At 41.5% G+C, this 17,819-nt stretch overlaps 1 protein-coding gene across 1 annotated transcript in view; it reads left to right on the top strand.

The window, feature by feature from the left end:
* Positions 1-17,819, top strand: part of LOC149462635 (uncharacterized) — a 460,266-nt gene that overhangs the window by 255,319 nt on the left and 187,128 nt on the right. Inside the window, exons 19-21 of the mRNA XM_089676647.1 lie at positions 5,172-5,322; positions 12,346-12,541; positions 17,099-17,277. Of these exons, the coding sequence (XP_089532773.1) occupies positions 5,172-5,322; positions 12,346-12,541; positions 17,099-17,277 (526 nt within the window). The remainder of the gene's footprint in view (positions 1-5,171; positions 5,323-12,345; positions 12,542-17,098; positions 17,278-17,819) is intronic.

Raw genomic sequence — 17,819 nt, 5'->3', positions numbered from 1 at the left:
AATGTGAGTGGGCAATTTTTCTATATTTATTCCCCTAATGATTAAACAGTATTACACTATATGAGTTCTTTTGTCCGTATATGTAACGAAGAGGAGGCTGCGGATAAAGTGTAAGAGGTGGGGGAGGACCTGGTGAGTCATCAGAGTGGTGTCCGGGTTTAAAGTGAGCTGACCCTGTGGGGTCTTGGCAAGGAGGTGAGGGGCCACTACAGCTAATTTTGGATTCACATAGTGTGGACACGTGTGAGCACATGCATGAAGATTTGTGTCTTTTTGTCGGATTTGGACATTTTTTCCATTTATGGACTATATATTTTTTTACAGATGTGTGCAGTGATTTTTTGTTAGTGATTGGCACTATTGCACTTTATTTATAATCGGTAGTACACGGATTGCACATTTTTCTATTGCACATATTGCACAGAGATTTTGCACTTTTAGTGTTATATCTAGAACACTGTCATATTTTGAATAGTTAGTATATGGCGTATATATAATAAGTTTAGGGATAGCGCTACACTTTTATGTTTATATTTTACAACCCAATTCCTGATATCCATTGTTTATAAAAGATTTATAGGACAAAGCCAAAATATTTGCTTGCTTGTTAGGTGAGAGACAGATTTGGTCTTTTTCTCTCAGTAGTCAGGGAAATGAAGCAGTGCCTGCAATGCCATCGTGATTCGTAATATATATATATATGTGAAAGAAAAAGCATGTCTGAAGGTCCAGAGGCATGACATTCATGTTTAGAACAGTTGGGGCAGAGCTAAAAAGCACATCCTCTATTAAAGTGTTACTAAACCCACAACAGTAACATGCCAGTGCAGTGCAGTGAAGTTTGTATATCCCAGTGCTCAGCTGGCCACTGATAGAAGTCACAAGACTGCTATATACTGCTATTGAGAAAAGATATTTAGTTGATATTTACTAAAATAATTGCATTTCCATGTTCTGTGCACTGTGGGAGACCAGATTCATGGGTTTAGTAACACTTTAAGAACATAAGGAAATGTGCAGTGCAGTTTAAAACCGCTGCATTCTGTAGACCCGGAGGGGGGGGGAGTTGTTAGGATTCCCTATTACTGGGAAAAGTGAAGTAAAAAGAAATCCCATGGGCTAAACACATCACATGAGAGCAGACTTGCCAGGTGGGAGCAATAATAGGATGGCTATTCAGGTTGGGGGTTGGAAGCATGCTGTTCGACAGAACTACATTTAGTATGATGGGAGATGCAGTTTTTTCAATGAATATCCATTGTTTGATATCCAAGTGGCAGCACCAGTCTATCACTCTTTAAAATGTAAAGTGATTTGATACAGTTGGATGTCAGGGAACGATATTCCCCTGGCCATTTCAGGTCTGTGGAGAATGGTGTTTGATATGGTCAGTTTAGAAGGCTGTATATATGTCTGTAATAAATATAAAATTCGAGGTAGCAATTTCTCATTAATGACATTGCACCTCCTTATCCATGAAAAATCTTTGAAAGTCTAAGCGGCTAAGTCATTGCAAAATGGGGAGATGAGCAGTACCAAATTGATAGTATAATGTTTTGCCAATATTGTTTAATAGATAAATGCTAAGGTATGGAATATGTGAAAGAGCCCATTTAAAGGCAAAGTCAGTGTTAAGCTTGTGTCTTGAGTCAGACCGAGCACTTAATATGAAAGTTGTAAAGTTCTCTCTACAATCTGCAATCTGTCACCAGGTTGGAGAGAATGACATAGTATCATTACTTGACCACTTTAATACCAAGCACTTTTACCCCCTTCCTGCCCAGGCCAATTTTCAGTTTTCAGTGCTCTCGCACTTTGATTGACAATCGCACTGACATGCAGCACTGTACCCAAACAAAATTTTTAACATTTTCTTCACACAACTAGAGCTTTCTTTTGGTGTTATTTAATCAGCACTGGGGTTTTTTAGTTTTTGCTAAATTCGTTCATTTTGCAAATAAATAATTGTTCTTCATAAATTTAGGCCAAGAGATATTCTGCTACATTTCTTTGGTGAAAATAACCCAAATCAGTTTATTAATTAGTCTGTGGGATATATCTGAAAATCCTGAATTACTGACAGCCAATCTACTTTCTTGAGGCCCAAAAATGTCAGGACAGTACAAATATACCCCAAATGACCCTTTTTTGCAAAGTAGACAGTCTGAGGTATTTAGTAAGAGGCATAGAGAGTTGTAATTTTATGACATAATTTATTGGAAAATGAAGACATTTAAAAAGAAAACATTTTCTTTTTTTTTACATACTGTTACCAGATTAGTACAGCATCATTTAACTGTTGTGTCTGTGAGCAAGGACACTGACAGTATGGGAAAAAAGTTAACAATTAAAATTAAATTATTTTTTTAAAGTATTACTTTTTTTTTCTTTTTTTTTACAATTTTTCTTTTTCATAACACACTGTGACCAGAGTGGTATAATGTTACCATAGTAACATTGTACTACTCTGGGGAAGTGATCAGTATTTTTTTACACATTATGATTGCTCATAGCAAAGTATTTATTTGCTATAAGCAAGCATTTAACTGAATGCAATCGATTAATTTAGGATTTTTTGTAATGGTTAGCTGTGATTGGCCACAGCTGTTCACATGACACAGATGGGCTGTGATTAGCCCAGTCTGTACCATGTGATTACTGTAACCAATCACAGCTAGTGACACAATTGTATACAATGGATGGCATGGAAGGAAGCCATCCATTGTTTACAATTGTCATGTGACCTGCTGTGATTGATCACAGCAGTCACATGGTACTGGCAACGGGCCAGTACACAGATCTGTCATCGGCTGTGTGACAGATCTCGCCACAGCGAGACCCCGCAGGTACGCACAAGATGCAATCCGGGAGGAGGTCATATGAAGCCCACCCAGATTGACGAGAGTCCCGCTTGGCCATCGTTTTTCTATTGACCAGGTGGGAACTGGTTAAAGTGATTGTAAACCCTCACCTAGTAAAACAACCCATTTAGTTTAAAATAGAAATGAAATGGAAAACATTTGTGTATAGCTATAAAAAAATTATATACACCTATTTATAGGTGATCACATTCCCTTTGTTCTCAGCTGCATACGAGCTGGGGAAGAAGAAGCAGCAGCAGCAGCAGCACACTGATCTTCTTGGTGAATGACTGTGCAGGAGGTAGTGTGTCAGTACAAGTCTGATCATTGGAGGAATGCAGGCTGAGTTCCCAGCACAGCTAGAGAACTAACCACGGTGTGCTCTCATGCCTACTGATGTCAGTTTTTAATAGAAAAGTAGAGGGGCTGGCAGGGATTTAATACAAAGGAAGCAATACAAAGAGAACACAATACTTTTCATACAGGTACATGGTACAGCAGGCACATATCAGGAATATGAAACGTTGGGTATACATTTTCTTTAATGTGGTCAGTTTGTCAAAGAGTATGACATAGAATATAATGGGGTTGATTTACTAAAGGCAAATAGACTGTGCACTTTGCAAATGCAGCTGCACTTGAAGAGTGCAATTGCTCCAGAGCTTAGTAATTGAAGTAAAGCTTCACTTTACAAGGAATACTCAATTACATGCAAGAAAAATTAAAATAAACATTTTTGCTTGCACATGATTGGATGATGGAAGTCATCAGAGCTTCCATTCATTCACTAAGTTCTGGAGCTACTGCAATTGCAGAGTGTAACTGTACTTGCAAAATGTATAGTCCATATGCCTTTAGTAAATTTGACCCACTGTTTTTTACCTCAGCGAAAACTATAGATGGGTGTTCCAGCTATCCATATACAAATAGTCAACATAAGGGATTTAGAGTTTAGAAGGATTCTCTTCCCAGTCACGTTGAACAGATTTGTGAGAAAACTTTTTTTTTTTTTAACAAATAGTCTATTGTATGTTGGTTTGGCGATTGCTGTTAGAGTTTAGATAAATTAGAATGAAGTATGTTAAGAATAATTACCAGGTCAGCTGTTAGATGTTGTTTCACCATGTTTAACTGAAACCGTTTATAACAAGGACCTGTGTCTAAGTCTGGTGGCCAGAAAATTATCTGGTTTATTATTTTTCAGACATATGTGCTGTATCTGCGGAGTTGGTTTTCTACTTGGTATGCAACACACAAGTTTAATTCAGTGTACATTTGTTATGTAGGGTTTTGTTGGCAAGAAAATGGTCATCTTTAAACATTAGTGAGTCTCTCTTTTGCTGGGAGGCCAAAATTTATTACGACACCCTGTTTGGTAGGGTTGTGGGCTTCCAATGTATTGGCTGCAGTGTCAACCTAGAGCAGATTGATATAAAAATATTCTGGTATTGCTGTCTGTTCTTTTTTGCACTATGTCTTGGTTGCTAAGCAGGAAGTCCTGCAGAGTCCAAGTCACTTCTTTATTTTTGGTGGTCTCCGGTCTCAGTTGCAGGCTTACTGCACAATTCTCTGACCATTGAGTTGGGACTATTGTGGTTGCATTGACCTAGGGTAGAGTAGTATAGTATGCAAAAATGGGAGGGAAAATAAAAAAAATGAAGGGGGCAATTGAGGAAAGTAGCTAGATAGGGAATATGCAGTAAATACTGCCTTGTAAATACCCTTCAGAATTTAAGAATTCCGAATGGGTCTTGTGGATGGTAGCACATACAACCAACCCAAGACAGGAAGTAAGCCTGTTGTAACAACCAGTAATGTAGACCAAAATTGCAGAGTGCATCAAGAGAAACACATTATCACATTGTGAAGTAAGTCAGACCAATAAAGGAACATCAGGGGATCTCGAAGAGGGCACAAAAGGACCAACATTAGATGTAGAAGCAGAATAGTATTCTGTTGGGTGAGAGAGTAGTTCTCCAGATAAGATTAAATATCTTAGGGCATAATAGTTTGGCTTCCAATAATGATCACAATACAAGAGAATTATTAGTGGTAGTAGTTAGTGTTTAAATAAAAAAAATGATATATATATATATATATATATATATATAACATTTTTTACACATGCTGTTAGATAATGCATGGAGGGGACCCCCAGAGCAGTATTCATAGCTCAAAAAGAACCAATTATCCTGCCTAGAAGTATGATTCATACTTTTATTGTTTAACTTTTAAATATGTATTGTAAGAATAAAACTATTGGATAGTCCATAGTTAATGTATGGTTACTTGTAATTATATTCTGTTTAGGAAAATGGAAGATAACAGTCTTGCCCCTATGCTACATTGGGTGCCCCATAATGAATCTACATTATTGCCACATTCATCAACATTGCAGGAGCCCTTTGATTTATACATTGATGCTTTGCACTATATACCTGACTGTGCAACAATTATCAAGGTAAGTACATGTAAAAGGAGACTTCAACGTTTTAGTGGTATCTTTAAACCCACTCTTCAAGGGACACAATGGATGGCCTCAAATCTAGTGGTGTGACTGTAAACCCTCGAGTTTAGGAGAGGAGTCTTTGACAATCTTACATGCTCTATGAAGCCTAGGTGTCACTTCATGTAAAGGAATTTCAGCTGTAATTGAATTCATAACCAAGGCTGTGGTTTGATTTCCAGAATTAAAAAAAGAGAATCCAATGAACAGTTCTAAAAGGATGATGAGGTAATAAATCCCGTACTTCTGTGTTTGAAAATGTATCTGGAATGACCTGAACAAATGTAACAATTTCCCTAACATGTTTTACCATTTGCTTTTGGCCATTTAAACTGGTGTGGCACTTTTAATACTGTTTTATCATGTTCATATTTGTTTTGGACTTTTATACTGTATACTTTAATCCCACTGTTCCAGTCTAGGTAACAGACCACATACTTGTTTATGCAGCACATCCAGGGGGGTGGAGATGTCTATAGTGACTTCTGCTAATATATTTTAGACTTCCCTTTAGGTAACAAGGTTTGATGTAAAGTATCACTGTTAAGAATGTGCACAGGCACATTTCTGTGAGCAGCTCTGTCCATGGCCAGTGTGTATGAGCAGGTGTGCACATGTGCCCGAGCATGCACGAGCACCAGGCAGGCTATTTACACTGCACCAGTTACATGGGCTATTGCCATTTCCTGGGCATCTGCTACCTGTTCCTGTACTGAATCTCTGCTGCCAACCCGATCTGTTACTGCCTGAACACTGTCTGCCCTGACCCTTGGCTTGTTGTTGGATTCCACCTTCTGCTCATCCGTCTTGTTGTTACTGATCCCAGCCTAACTTCTGACTACTCTTCTGTTTGCTGCTTGAACCTGACCTGCTCGCTAGTTACCGACCTAGACTGCCTTACCCTGCTTACCTGCCTGACCCTCTTCCTGTACCTTAGTCTGTTGATCTGGGTCCGTCATCTGCTCTAGTCATCTGTCAGCAAGCATTTAGACAGCCATCTCAGCTTACCTTGATGCACGGCTTGCTCTACATCATCTGCCAGTAGAATATTTATCAGGCACTCGTGCCACTCTATGCTCTGGCATTCCCTGTTTCTCTACCAGGGCTCCTAAGCAAGAGTTGTAAAATAAGCCTACCTCTGCACTTCAGACTCCATCACCAGGTACGTTACAGTCACAGAAGAACAGGATAATTAAATAATTAAATAATCGTAGTTATTGATTTGTGAAATCCCTGACAAGGACACCACCAAGGACACCACAAGCAGCACCTGACAAGGACACCACACCCCCACCGAACAGCCAACACAAGGGGCCTTACTCCACCAGGAACCACTCTAACTGTGGAACAGGCCGTGTGTGCCAGGTGCCGCCAGAGGTGGAAAGAACCCCATTGCAGGTTCAATTGCCTCAGGTGCAAGAAGCAATGGACAACCAACCCACATGATTCCCTGTGAAAAGTGCAGTTGTGTTTCACAGTAACATTTATACATAACATGTAACAATTATGCAGAACACACAGGTGAACAAACAAGGAATATGAGTATTTGTAACCCTAATCCTGGCAGATGGAAAAAAACACAGAAAAACTAAAAAATGGAAATTATTGGACAGGTCTATTACATAGAGATTCATATTCTGTCAAATCAAACATAAATACAGCATTGGCATATGTGGGGCAAGGAAAAAGATGTAGGAGAGCAAAAATGCTTGTTCTGAAAATATGGCCATTATTTTTCCATTCCCCCAGAAGAGAAGCCTTCTAAGAATGGTTTAAAGTTGATAGCTTCATTTAGTCTAGGAAGGATGGGGGGGGGGGGAATGTGTCGTGCAGTGTAAAAATCCATTTAAGTTCTAGGGACTTGTTCCAGTCTCCCCCCCTTTGGATTAGGGTGTATGCGATCCAAAGTCAAGAGTTTTATTTTTGGAAATTTACCACCATGCACCAAGATGGCATGTCATTCCAAAGAGAGTACAGGATCACATTTTTCCAGACTCCTAATGTGTCTATATGCTCATCTCCAGAATTCTATGTTGGTCTTGCCCACATAGAAGCAGTCACATTCACAGAGAAGTAAATAAACAACCCCAAAAGTTCTACTGTTTTCAAAATGTCTTGGTTTAAATGGATTTCCATTTGGTAGCCTAGGTTGAAATCCAGTATGCATGTATTTGCAATAATTACAGGCACCACACATAAAGGTGCCTTTTGTTTTACATGGATCTTTCTGATAATCACCCTCCTGAGGATTTACCCCCCTTCCTGGCCAGGCCATTGTTTGCATTATGGTGCTGTATTACTTTAACTGACAATTGCATGTTCATGCAATGCTGCACCCAAATGAAATGTACGTCCTTTTGTTCCCACAAATAAGAGCTATCTTTCGGTGGTATTTGATCGGCTTTGCATTTTTTAATTTTTTGCGCTATAAAAAAAGAGAATTTTGAGAAAAAAACAATATTTTTTACTTTTTTTCTATTAAACATGTCCAGTAAAAAAAATGTAAAAATCTAATTTCGTCATATAAAATGTATTCCGCTACATGCCTTTGCTAAAAAAATCCCAATACGTGTGAAATTAATTGATTAACGTGAAAGTTATAGCGTTTACAAATGGAAGTATAGATACTGGAATTTTTTTTTTTTTGTTAATTTTTACTAGTAATGGCAGCGATCAGCGACTTATACTGGGACTGCAGCGGGTATTCTGACACTGGGGGAAACAGACTTGGTGTCCCCCCCCCCTTTCCTGATCTGCCAGGCTGCATGCTCGGATAAGGGTCTGGTATGGATTTTGGGGGGTCCCCCACGACATTTTTTAAAAAATTTTGGTGTGGGGTTCCCCTCAAAATCCAAACCAGACCCGAAAGGCCTTGGTATGGATGGAGGGGGGACCCCACGCTGTTTTTTTTTTATTTTTTAATTGCTGACAATTCTTTCTTTTACATTCAGCTGTCAGTGGGGAACCCCGCTGACAGCTGAAACATTAACACATGGTTTTCACTACTAAAATACCACATGATTTGATAAAATAACTCATGTGGTATTTTAGTAGTATTTTTTAGTGAATTCAAACTTTTTAAAAAAATGCTGTGTGGTATCCTACCGCATACTTGGATGCGGTAAGATACCGCTTAGTGAATTGTGCCCTGTGTCAGATGTCTTGCAAATTGCGCCTGAAATCGGCGGTTCACTGGATTTTGAAATAGTTCAACTTCACTGTAAGTCGCACGATTTCAAAGTCAGGCTTGATGTGACCGGGGGCTTAAACATATTTTTCAGGAAAGTAAATTTATTCTGTGTACAGTTTTAGGAAGGTGTAGAGACGGCCACCACCCTGCAGAGATGCAGAAGAAACCATTGTTCATCTGAGGCCTCCATAGCTTTCATCAGGAGAGCAGCTGTCTGATTGGACGCTGCTACCCTGTATGACCTTGGTGGTCATCTTTAGTGTGGGCAGTGCTAATAAACTGCACTGTCTCACTGCAGTTGGCGCGCATCTGCAAAGTGTCTAGGTCAGGGACAGGAATCTACTGGTTAGGGACAGCATGTCTAGATTGTACGCCCCTTGAGGGTTAGGGACTGATGTGAATGTACAATATATGTATGTAAAGCGCTGCGTAAATTGACAGTGCTATATAAGTACCTGAAATAAATAAATAGAATAGGGAAAAGTTCCCGTGGAGGAGGGATAGAGTAGGGACTGCACACCTGTGTCACCAGCCAGGAGCTCAGGTGCCTTGTTACCAGACTACCTTCCAGACATCTCCTTCTTCAGATGTTGTTGGGCATTGTAAGCTGTTTATTGTATCTTCTGTAATACTGAGACTGTGTTTACAAGACCTTCTATATAGTACTGCCCTGCCGGGCTCGGCCTTATTACACAGATCTTGCTACCACCTTGCTGGAACTTTGGTGTTAATATGCTTTGCTGCATTCATTGGTCTCCCTGCCTACACACTCCAATGAAATATCTTGTATACAAAAATGCATTTATTGTATTTGATCATTCTGTAACATTAATTTGTCTCCACAAAAAAAATCTATGTTTTATATCAAGATTGAATTGTTGCAAGTGTTGCATCTTAAGCCATATTTGTTCACTATAACACAAGAGAGCCTGTTAGACCAAACATTGTCTATTTATCTATAATTATAACAGTCATTTATTTGTACGTACTACTGCCCCTGGGCATTGATCTCACTAATGAATTGTAGAGTGTACAGTCAGGTTCAGGGTCGGACTGACCATTTGAGCACTCGGCACTGCCTGAGGGCCCGGGGTCATTAGGGGGGCCCATAAAATGCCCCTGGTACCTTTTTTATAGGCTTTTTTGGGTGTGTTTTGAGTGTGGGCAAGGACATAGGGGCCCCATGATCCCCAATTGCCCGGGGGCCCCATGAGTTGTCAGTCCGCCCCTGGTCAGGTTAAAACTGATAAGAATTCAATACTTCCAGGTGTACCAGATTCTTCTCTTTCCAACTGTCCCTGCTGCTCTTCCCCCAGCCACTAAATTCGAAAATAAATAGAAACTTGAGGTTGTGTGCAGGAGAATCACTCCCAAATACAGCTTTGGCAAATGTAGACAAACTACACTAAGGTCTTCATGCACACAAGCCTCCCTAACCGCCGGCCACGGGAAAATGCAAATTGCGGCAAAACCGCTGTAACCACAGTACCACAATTGTCCAGTGGTTTTGCCACCTTTTGTGTGATTCTTCTGTGTTCAGGAGAGGGAGGTTTAACCTCACCTATACACAGCGGCTCCTAAACTCTGCTAAAAGCCTATGTGTACATGGACACATAGACTTTTATGGAGTTGAGTTTAGGAGCTTTGGAAAAAAAATGCCAAAAGCTTTAATTTTCCTCTTAGTCTGCCTGTGATGGTGAGGCAACAATGATGCACTACTCCTGAATTTGGGGGGGTGGTGTTGCCGCAGTCATGTAGTCTGTGCCACCTTGCACTAAAGCGAGATGAAAAAATGTTAAAGGGGTGTAGCTATCCATATGGTCACTGCTGATATACAGTTCTGCATCTGACCACACCTAGTCCTGCCCACAGCGTTCTATATCGAAAGTACTACCTCTGATTGGGAGCAGTTCTCTGAACACAGACTCAACTATCATTTTATCTTCCCTGAGGCTGTGTGCAGAACAGCTTTCCATCACAGTCTCAGCAAATGTAAACAAATAGAGAGCCATGACTGTGATCAGGCACACAGCCCCCCCCCCCCCCCCCACCAAATACTGCATCTCTCATAAGAGAGATCTGGAGCTCTCAAAGCAAAGGTCCAGTTGTGATTTTCCAGCAGCTTCCACCCACAGCTTCAGAGCTGTTCATTTACATTTACTGAGGCCGTGTTCAGGAGCAATTCTTCTGCACACAGCCTCAGCTGTCATTTGTGTCTGAGGTAATAACTGGGGGAAAAGTTGTAGAGGGCAGCTAGAAAGAAAAGAATTTGCTTTAAATTCTACTATTTTTTCCAGCCTATAATTCTGCTATAGGTAAGTAAAATCATTCTCCAGTTGGGGCAATTTCATGGACAAGTAAAGCACTCCTTTAACCACTTGACCTCCAGAGGATTTACCCCCCTTAATGACCAGGCCTCTTTTTGCTACTCGGCGCTGCACTAATTCAACTGATAATTGCGCTGTCATGCAATGGTGCACCCAAACGAAATTTACGCCCTTTATTCACACAAATAGAGCTTTCTTTTGGTGGTATTTGATCACCTGTGCGCTTTTTATTTTTTACGCTATAAACAAAAAAAGACCAAACATTTTGAAGAAAAACAATATTTTTTACTTTCAGCTATAAAAAATATATAGTAAACTCAAAGTTGGTTATAAATTTAGGCCAAAATGTATTCTGCTACATGTTTTTGGTGAAAAAAATCCCAATAAGTGTATATTGATTGCTTTGTGTGAAAGTTATAGCGTCTACAAACTATGGTATAGATACTGCAATTTACGCCATTTTTTTGCTATACAGCGCTGCGCTAGTTTAACGGACAATTGCGCGGTCATGCAATATGGTACATAAATGAAATTTACATCCTTTTTTTCCCCACAAATTGAGCTTTCTTTCGGTGGTATTTGATCGCCTGTGCGTTTTTTTATTTTTTGCGCTATAAAAAAAAGGCTGACAATTTTGAGGAAAAAAAAACAATATTTTGGACTTTTTGCTTTAAAACATGTCCAGTAAAAAAAATGTAAAAATCAAATTTAGTCATAAATTTCTGCAAAATGCATTCTGCGACATGTCTTTGCTACAAAAAACCCCAATACGTGTAAATTAATTGGTTTATGTGAAAATTATAGCGTTTACAAATGGCGGGAAAGATACTGGGATTTTTAATTTTTTTTTATACTAATAATGGCGGCGATCAGTGACTTATGGCGGCGATCAGTGACTTATGGTGGCGATCAGCGACTTATGGCGGGACTGCGGCGGACATTCTGACACTGGGGGGGAACTGACTTGGGGTCACTGACATCCCCAGTGACACCAATACAATGATCAGTGCAAAAAAAAAACCACTGACACTGTACTAATGGCACTGGGGAGGAAGAACTCTTCTCTCCCGATCAGCCTGTCAGGAGCTGTCAGGGAACTGACAGAAAGCACACCTACTGCAGCTGTGCTCTCTGTCACTGATTGCCGCTAATTGCCGGGACATAGCCGGTAACGACCGGCTGTGACCCGGCGACTGACATCTGCGGCCGTGATCGGTGGGACAGGTAGGGCAGCGGCGCTTCTTGCGCGCGCCCCCTACCGGTTTTAAAAAACACGTTTTAAAACGTGCTTTTGCCCAGCCCTGCCGCCGTATTTCTACAGTGGCTGGGCGGCATGTGGTTAATTTCTATTAAAAACAAGTGTGTACAGTGACAGTGTCTTTTTTAAATATGGAATGACTGTAGATGCTACTTGGATTTTGATGGTCTATACATTGGGATTTAACTCTCTTCTGTCTGTAGGTCTCTGGTCAGATTCTAGCTTCTGGAACCAAAGCTAAGCCTTCAGTTGTGGCTTTTCCAAAAATGGATAGTCCAGCTCGAAATCCGGTGTTCAACTTCCATCACACACTAAATACAAAGGATGACCAGCTACATGTTGCTTCCTGTATTTTGTTTCAAGTGTCTACTGTGGACTCTGGAAATCTTGCTATAATTGGTAACTAATTATATATATATACCGTGTTTCCCCAAAAATAAGACGCTGTCTTATATTTTTTTTGGCTCAAAAAACACACTAGGTCTTATTTTCGGGGTAGGCCTTATTTTTTAAATGTCCAGGTGTGGACAGGGGGTGCAGAGGTGAGCTGCAGGCAGTTGTGGATGAGGGTTACTGTGGAGAGGGCCGGTTGATGACAGTTGTGAGCTGCAGTCAGGTGTTACAGGGGAGACTTGACAGGTGAGTTTCAGACAGGGTGCAGATATGAGCCACAGACAGGGTGAAGGGGTGAGTTGCAGACGGGGAATGCAGAGCTGAGCTGTGGCCAGGGGGCGCAGAGATGAGCTGTGGCCAGGGGGTGCAAAGGTGGGTTGCAACTCAGCTCACCTCTGCACCCCCCCAGCCGCAGCTCACCTATGCACCCTGTCTGCAACTCACCTGACTCAATTTACCTCTGCAACACCTGACTGCAGCTCACCTTTGCACATCCCTCCCCCCCTCCACTGTCCTCATATGGTTAGCTAGCTTTGCAAAACACAGCTGTCAGCAGCCGGCCCCTCTCTATAATAACTCCTGTTTCGGGTCCTATTTTCCCACACAGTGCACTAAGCGCACTTACTCACCACTCCGCCTCTTCCCCACTGGCCGGTGATCACCCCTGGGGCAATGGCTTCCATGCGTTAGGCTGCAGGAGGAGATGCCCCACCCCTAAACACACTGCATACTGCACCCGCAGATATCTGTTCCTTCCCTGTCCCACAGTGAGTACAGAAGTAGGGAGGTTCTGTGGGAGCGGATGTTGCTGTCACTTCAGCCGTGCTTCTGTGTTTATAAGAGACAGTAGATATTGGTGTGTGCAAGGCCAGTGGCGGAGGTGGCGGAATGGCGTTCCGCCATGTTCTGGCTGAAAAAAAGCCCTGATCACAACTAGGTCTTATTTTCGGGGTAGGTCTTACACTTTAGCAATTCCCAAAAATAGCACTAGGTCTTATTTTCGGGGTAGGTCTTATTTTATGGGAAACGGTATATATATATATATATATATATATATATATATATATATATATATGTAGCACTGCCCCTTGGGACAAGCTGGAATATATTATGGGTCCTGCGCTCAATAGATCCAACCCTAAGCAAACCCAATCCCTCTGGCACAACTGGTAATGAATAGCAAATACCCCGCCAAGAAATATGCTGACACAGGGTTAAATGAAACAAGAACAATTTTATGGAGAATGAAATGCAGTGTAGAGGGGTGGGGTTCCCCTTTCAACTTCAAAACTTTTCTTCTTTTATGCAATGCAGTAAATTTGGTCTGCCACTAGAGGGCTTCACAGCCAAGAGTCTCCGGATGGCAGAGTTGCACTTTAAGCAGAATACAACTGATATCAAACAAATAAACTTACTTATACTCTATCAATGAAATGTATTACCCACACCGGTGTATGATTCTGCTTCTGAGGGGCGTTAGCCAAAAATCACCTCAGAGTCAGAACAGGATGCAATAAAGAGGTACCTCTAATAAGGCTACTAAGCCAGATTCCCCCACTCTAGTCCTTGTAACAGTGGAGCTCTAGTTGGTGCACGTTTAGTCCTTACAATGAAGTAAATAGCAGCTGAAGGCTTCTTTGGAGTTCCAATTTTACTAGGTTTCTGGGCTGAGAGGGTCCAACATCAGTGTCTAAAGGCAACACAAAGCACCCCAAGACCAGGGGCAGTCGCAGGATGCAATCTCCCAGTATGTGTCAGTCCCCGGGGCAGACAGTCTCAATTACACTGGTGGTGAGGGGCAAAGCAGGCAGGAGGATCTGTGGCTTGCACAGGGCCCTGGATGGGTGAGATCCCAGCAGTGGGGTGCGGATGTCCCAGTCTATATGCAAGGTGTGAATGGTGTGTCTTACTCTCTCCAATGGGACAGCTCACCAGACTCTGAACACACAGCAGGGTCCCTCTATCCGTGCTGGGTGCTGTAGTGCCTCCTCCTCTGCTTGGACGGGCTCCACATGTCCCTGTCTTTTCTCCAGCCTCGTGTCTCTGTTCTCCTCTTCACTTCCTGCTTCCTCCCCCTCCCAGCGTTCTTTGCTGTGTAGTGGATGAGTCATGAACTTGGCAGAATGCCCAGGTTTTACAAATAGGGGAGAGAGAGGAAAGCTGACTGCTGAACATGTGATTCCTTCTGAATCCTCTTGTACAAGGGGCCTGCTACATATATATATATATTTCTGTCCTCTATTAAAAACAATGTGCTTCACCATTTATTATAAGTGCATTGAGAGCTGATTCACACATGTGGAACGGATTGAAACTCAGGTTTCACAGCTAATTGACATAGTAGTTGTTCAGCAGTTCATGTCAGGTTTACATCAGGTTCAGGACAGGATTAGCTCAGGATTTTATCCTGTTCACACATATGCGATTTAGAAACAGTTCCCATAGACGTCAATAGCCTTTAATCCACACCTGAACATGCAGGCACTGCTCAGAAAACGTACATGACTCTTTTTTTAAACCTCACTGAACCCGCACCACCAGTGCACCGGACAATATGTGAACAGGCACCATAGGAAGCAATATTTTTTCACGTCATGTGGATTGGATGTAGTTCAAACCGCATCCAAATTGCATATATGTGAACCCCCTGCCAATTTTAATTTTCCTCTTAGTCTGCCTGTGATGGTGAGGCAACAATGATGCACTACTCTTGAATTTGGGGGGCGGTGTTGCCGCTGTCATGTAGTCTGTGCTACCTTGCACTAAAGCGAGATGAAAAAATGTTAAAGGGGGTGTAGCTTTCCGTATGGTCACTGCTGATTTACAGTGCTGCACCTGGCCACAGCTAGTCCTGCCCACAGCGTTCTATATCGAAAGTACTACCTCTGTTGCTGAAATAACATAGAAAACAGATATGACACTTGACTGTCATATAGGAGAATTTAGTTATACTTTAATTAGAAATATTTTTTTTTTACAAATAGGGTCAGCCATCCAGTAAAGTTAAAATAAAGTTTACTGTAGCAAGAAATTTTAAGGGGAAGAATGCAGAAACAACACTTGGCAAGGTTTGTCAGCTTTGTGCTACTACACGGTAATGATAGCTGTTATGGTTACTATACTGTTATATTGCATCAGCAAGGAAAAATCTAGTAGTATTGTAGCACCCTGCTAGTTTAGCTAGGGGGAGCTAGAACGTAATGGCCAAAGAGGAGCTGATTAGCAGCTCAGGTGAGATAGCCAGAGAGATCAAATTCTGATAAGGACTGAAAGACTTTGCAGACCAGCCCCTTTGAATTTCCCCCTGCTCTGAGGCATTCGGAGGAGGGCCTTGGAGGCAGTGGGTAGATCTAAGGAGTGGGTGGCTTCACTTTTAAGGGACCTCAACCAATCCCCAACAGGAGGCTTGGCAGGGGGCTGGACTCCCTTAAAAGTGTTGGACCCTGCTCAGTAGCAGGAGTGTGGTGGTGGGAGAAGAGTGAGAAGCAGGAAGATGTGAGGTTGGAGGAGGAAGGCTGCCAGGAGGCCTGGTGGGATGGGACCTGCCAGTGAGCCTGGAGCTGGAAAGGAGGAAAACTCAGGACTCACTTGCAACCTAAGAGACGACCACCTGTATGGCAGGAAAGGAGCCACCAAGCCATTTGGCAAGCGGTACAGGAGAGGATCTGAGTGAGTACACCTGCCCCCCGTTGGCAGATAGGGGAAGGAGCACTCTGGTGGGAAACCAGATTATCCCTCTGCTAGTGACTGTTAGCCCTTAAAAGGAACAGGAGACAGATCCCCCTGCTAAGGAAGAAAGTCTCCAGATTGCTGGGTGAAAAGGAGTTCATCTAGGCCTAGGGTCTAAGGTAATACGACTGGAGCCGCTGGCTAGAACTCCAACAGAGAATGTGTCAGAGAAAAGAAGCTGTAAATAGTTCAGGAAGTTGTCCTCGGATTTCAGTTCCCTTGGGCATCCTGTACACCCCTTACCCCATCCAAGTTTAATCCCCTCAATAAAATAACAATACCAAAGCTCAATGCCTAATTTCAGTCCATTGATGAAAGCTTGTGTGGAAAATGCTAATTGACTGGCTGTGCAGGACTATAGGGGGACCTAAATTCATCAGCAATCCCTAAGGGGGTAGTGCTACAGTTTAATGTCAACTTGCCAGTTTAAAAAAAGGAGCACCACAGTCTCCCTTTAAAGCTGAACTCTAGGCAGATATTTAATAAAAAAAATGAATGTGGGTATTTATTTAAAAAATCTATATATTTACCATTAAATGCAAGTATTGGAAGTACCAGAATTTGTTATAATCTCAGCCATGTTATAATTCTCTGTACAGAATCACTCTAAATCAGAAAAGGGTAAATCAGGCTTTGTTGTAAGCACATGCACTGACAGAAGGAGAAGAATCAAGCTGTGCTAGGTGGCAGGGGTCCCTGAAATACAAGGCTGGCTGCACAGAGTTACACACCCTTTGACAGATAAAACAATTTCTATTAGAAAGTTTATAAACGTTATACATTTTTCAAACTTTCAGTATATGAAGTTATTGACTATATTTTTTTTATACTTAGGGAACGGCATGCTCCGTATTTTTAATAATGATGGGAAGCTTAATGTTGGAGGATTTCAGCTGAGACTGAGAACAGGTTTACCTTCCAAAACACTGGACTCACTGGCACCAGAAGACTTACAAAAATATCCTGCTTTTCCCTGCTGTTCTCTTTTGGTTCGACTCCTACCACACACCGAGGCAAGTTCACATTCATTAAAAAATTCATTATACATCTATACATATACTACTGTAAATACAGCACGTAAAATAAGTATTGAACACGTCACCATTTTTCTCTGTAAATATATTTTTAAAGGTGCTAATGACATGGAATTCTCACCACATATCGGTAACAACCCATGCAATCCATACATACAAAGAAACCAAAACAAATAAGTTCAGAAATTAACCACTTGCCCTCCAGAGGATTTACCCTCCATCCTGACCAGACCATTTTTTGCGTTACTGTGCTGCGTTACTTTAACTGACAATTGCGCGGTCATGCAACACTGCACCCAGATGAAATTTACGTCCTTTTTTTCGAATTGAGCTTTCTTTCGGTGGTATTTGATCACCTGTGCATTTTTAATTTTTTGCTCTATAAGCAAAAAAAGACTGACAAAAAAACAATATTTTGGACATTTTTTCCATTAAACATGTCCAGTAAAAAAAATAAAAAAATCTAATTTTGTCATAAATTTAGGCCAAAATGTATTCTGCTACGTCTTTGCTAAAAAAAA

Source organism: Staurois parvus, unplaced genomic scaffold (genome assembly GCF_062004578.1).
Source record: "Staurois parvus isolate SC_StPar_1 unplaced genomic scaffold, SC_StPar_1.0 ptg000172l, whole genome shotgun sequence".
Taxonomy (NCBI): Eukaryota; Metazoa; Chordata; class Amphibia; order Anura; family Ranidae; genus Staurois; species Staurois parvus.
This window is presented reverse-complemented; position numbering and strand designations above follow the sequence as displayed.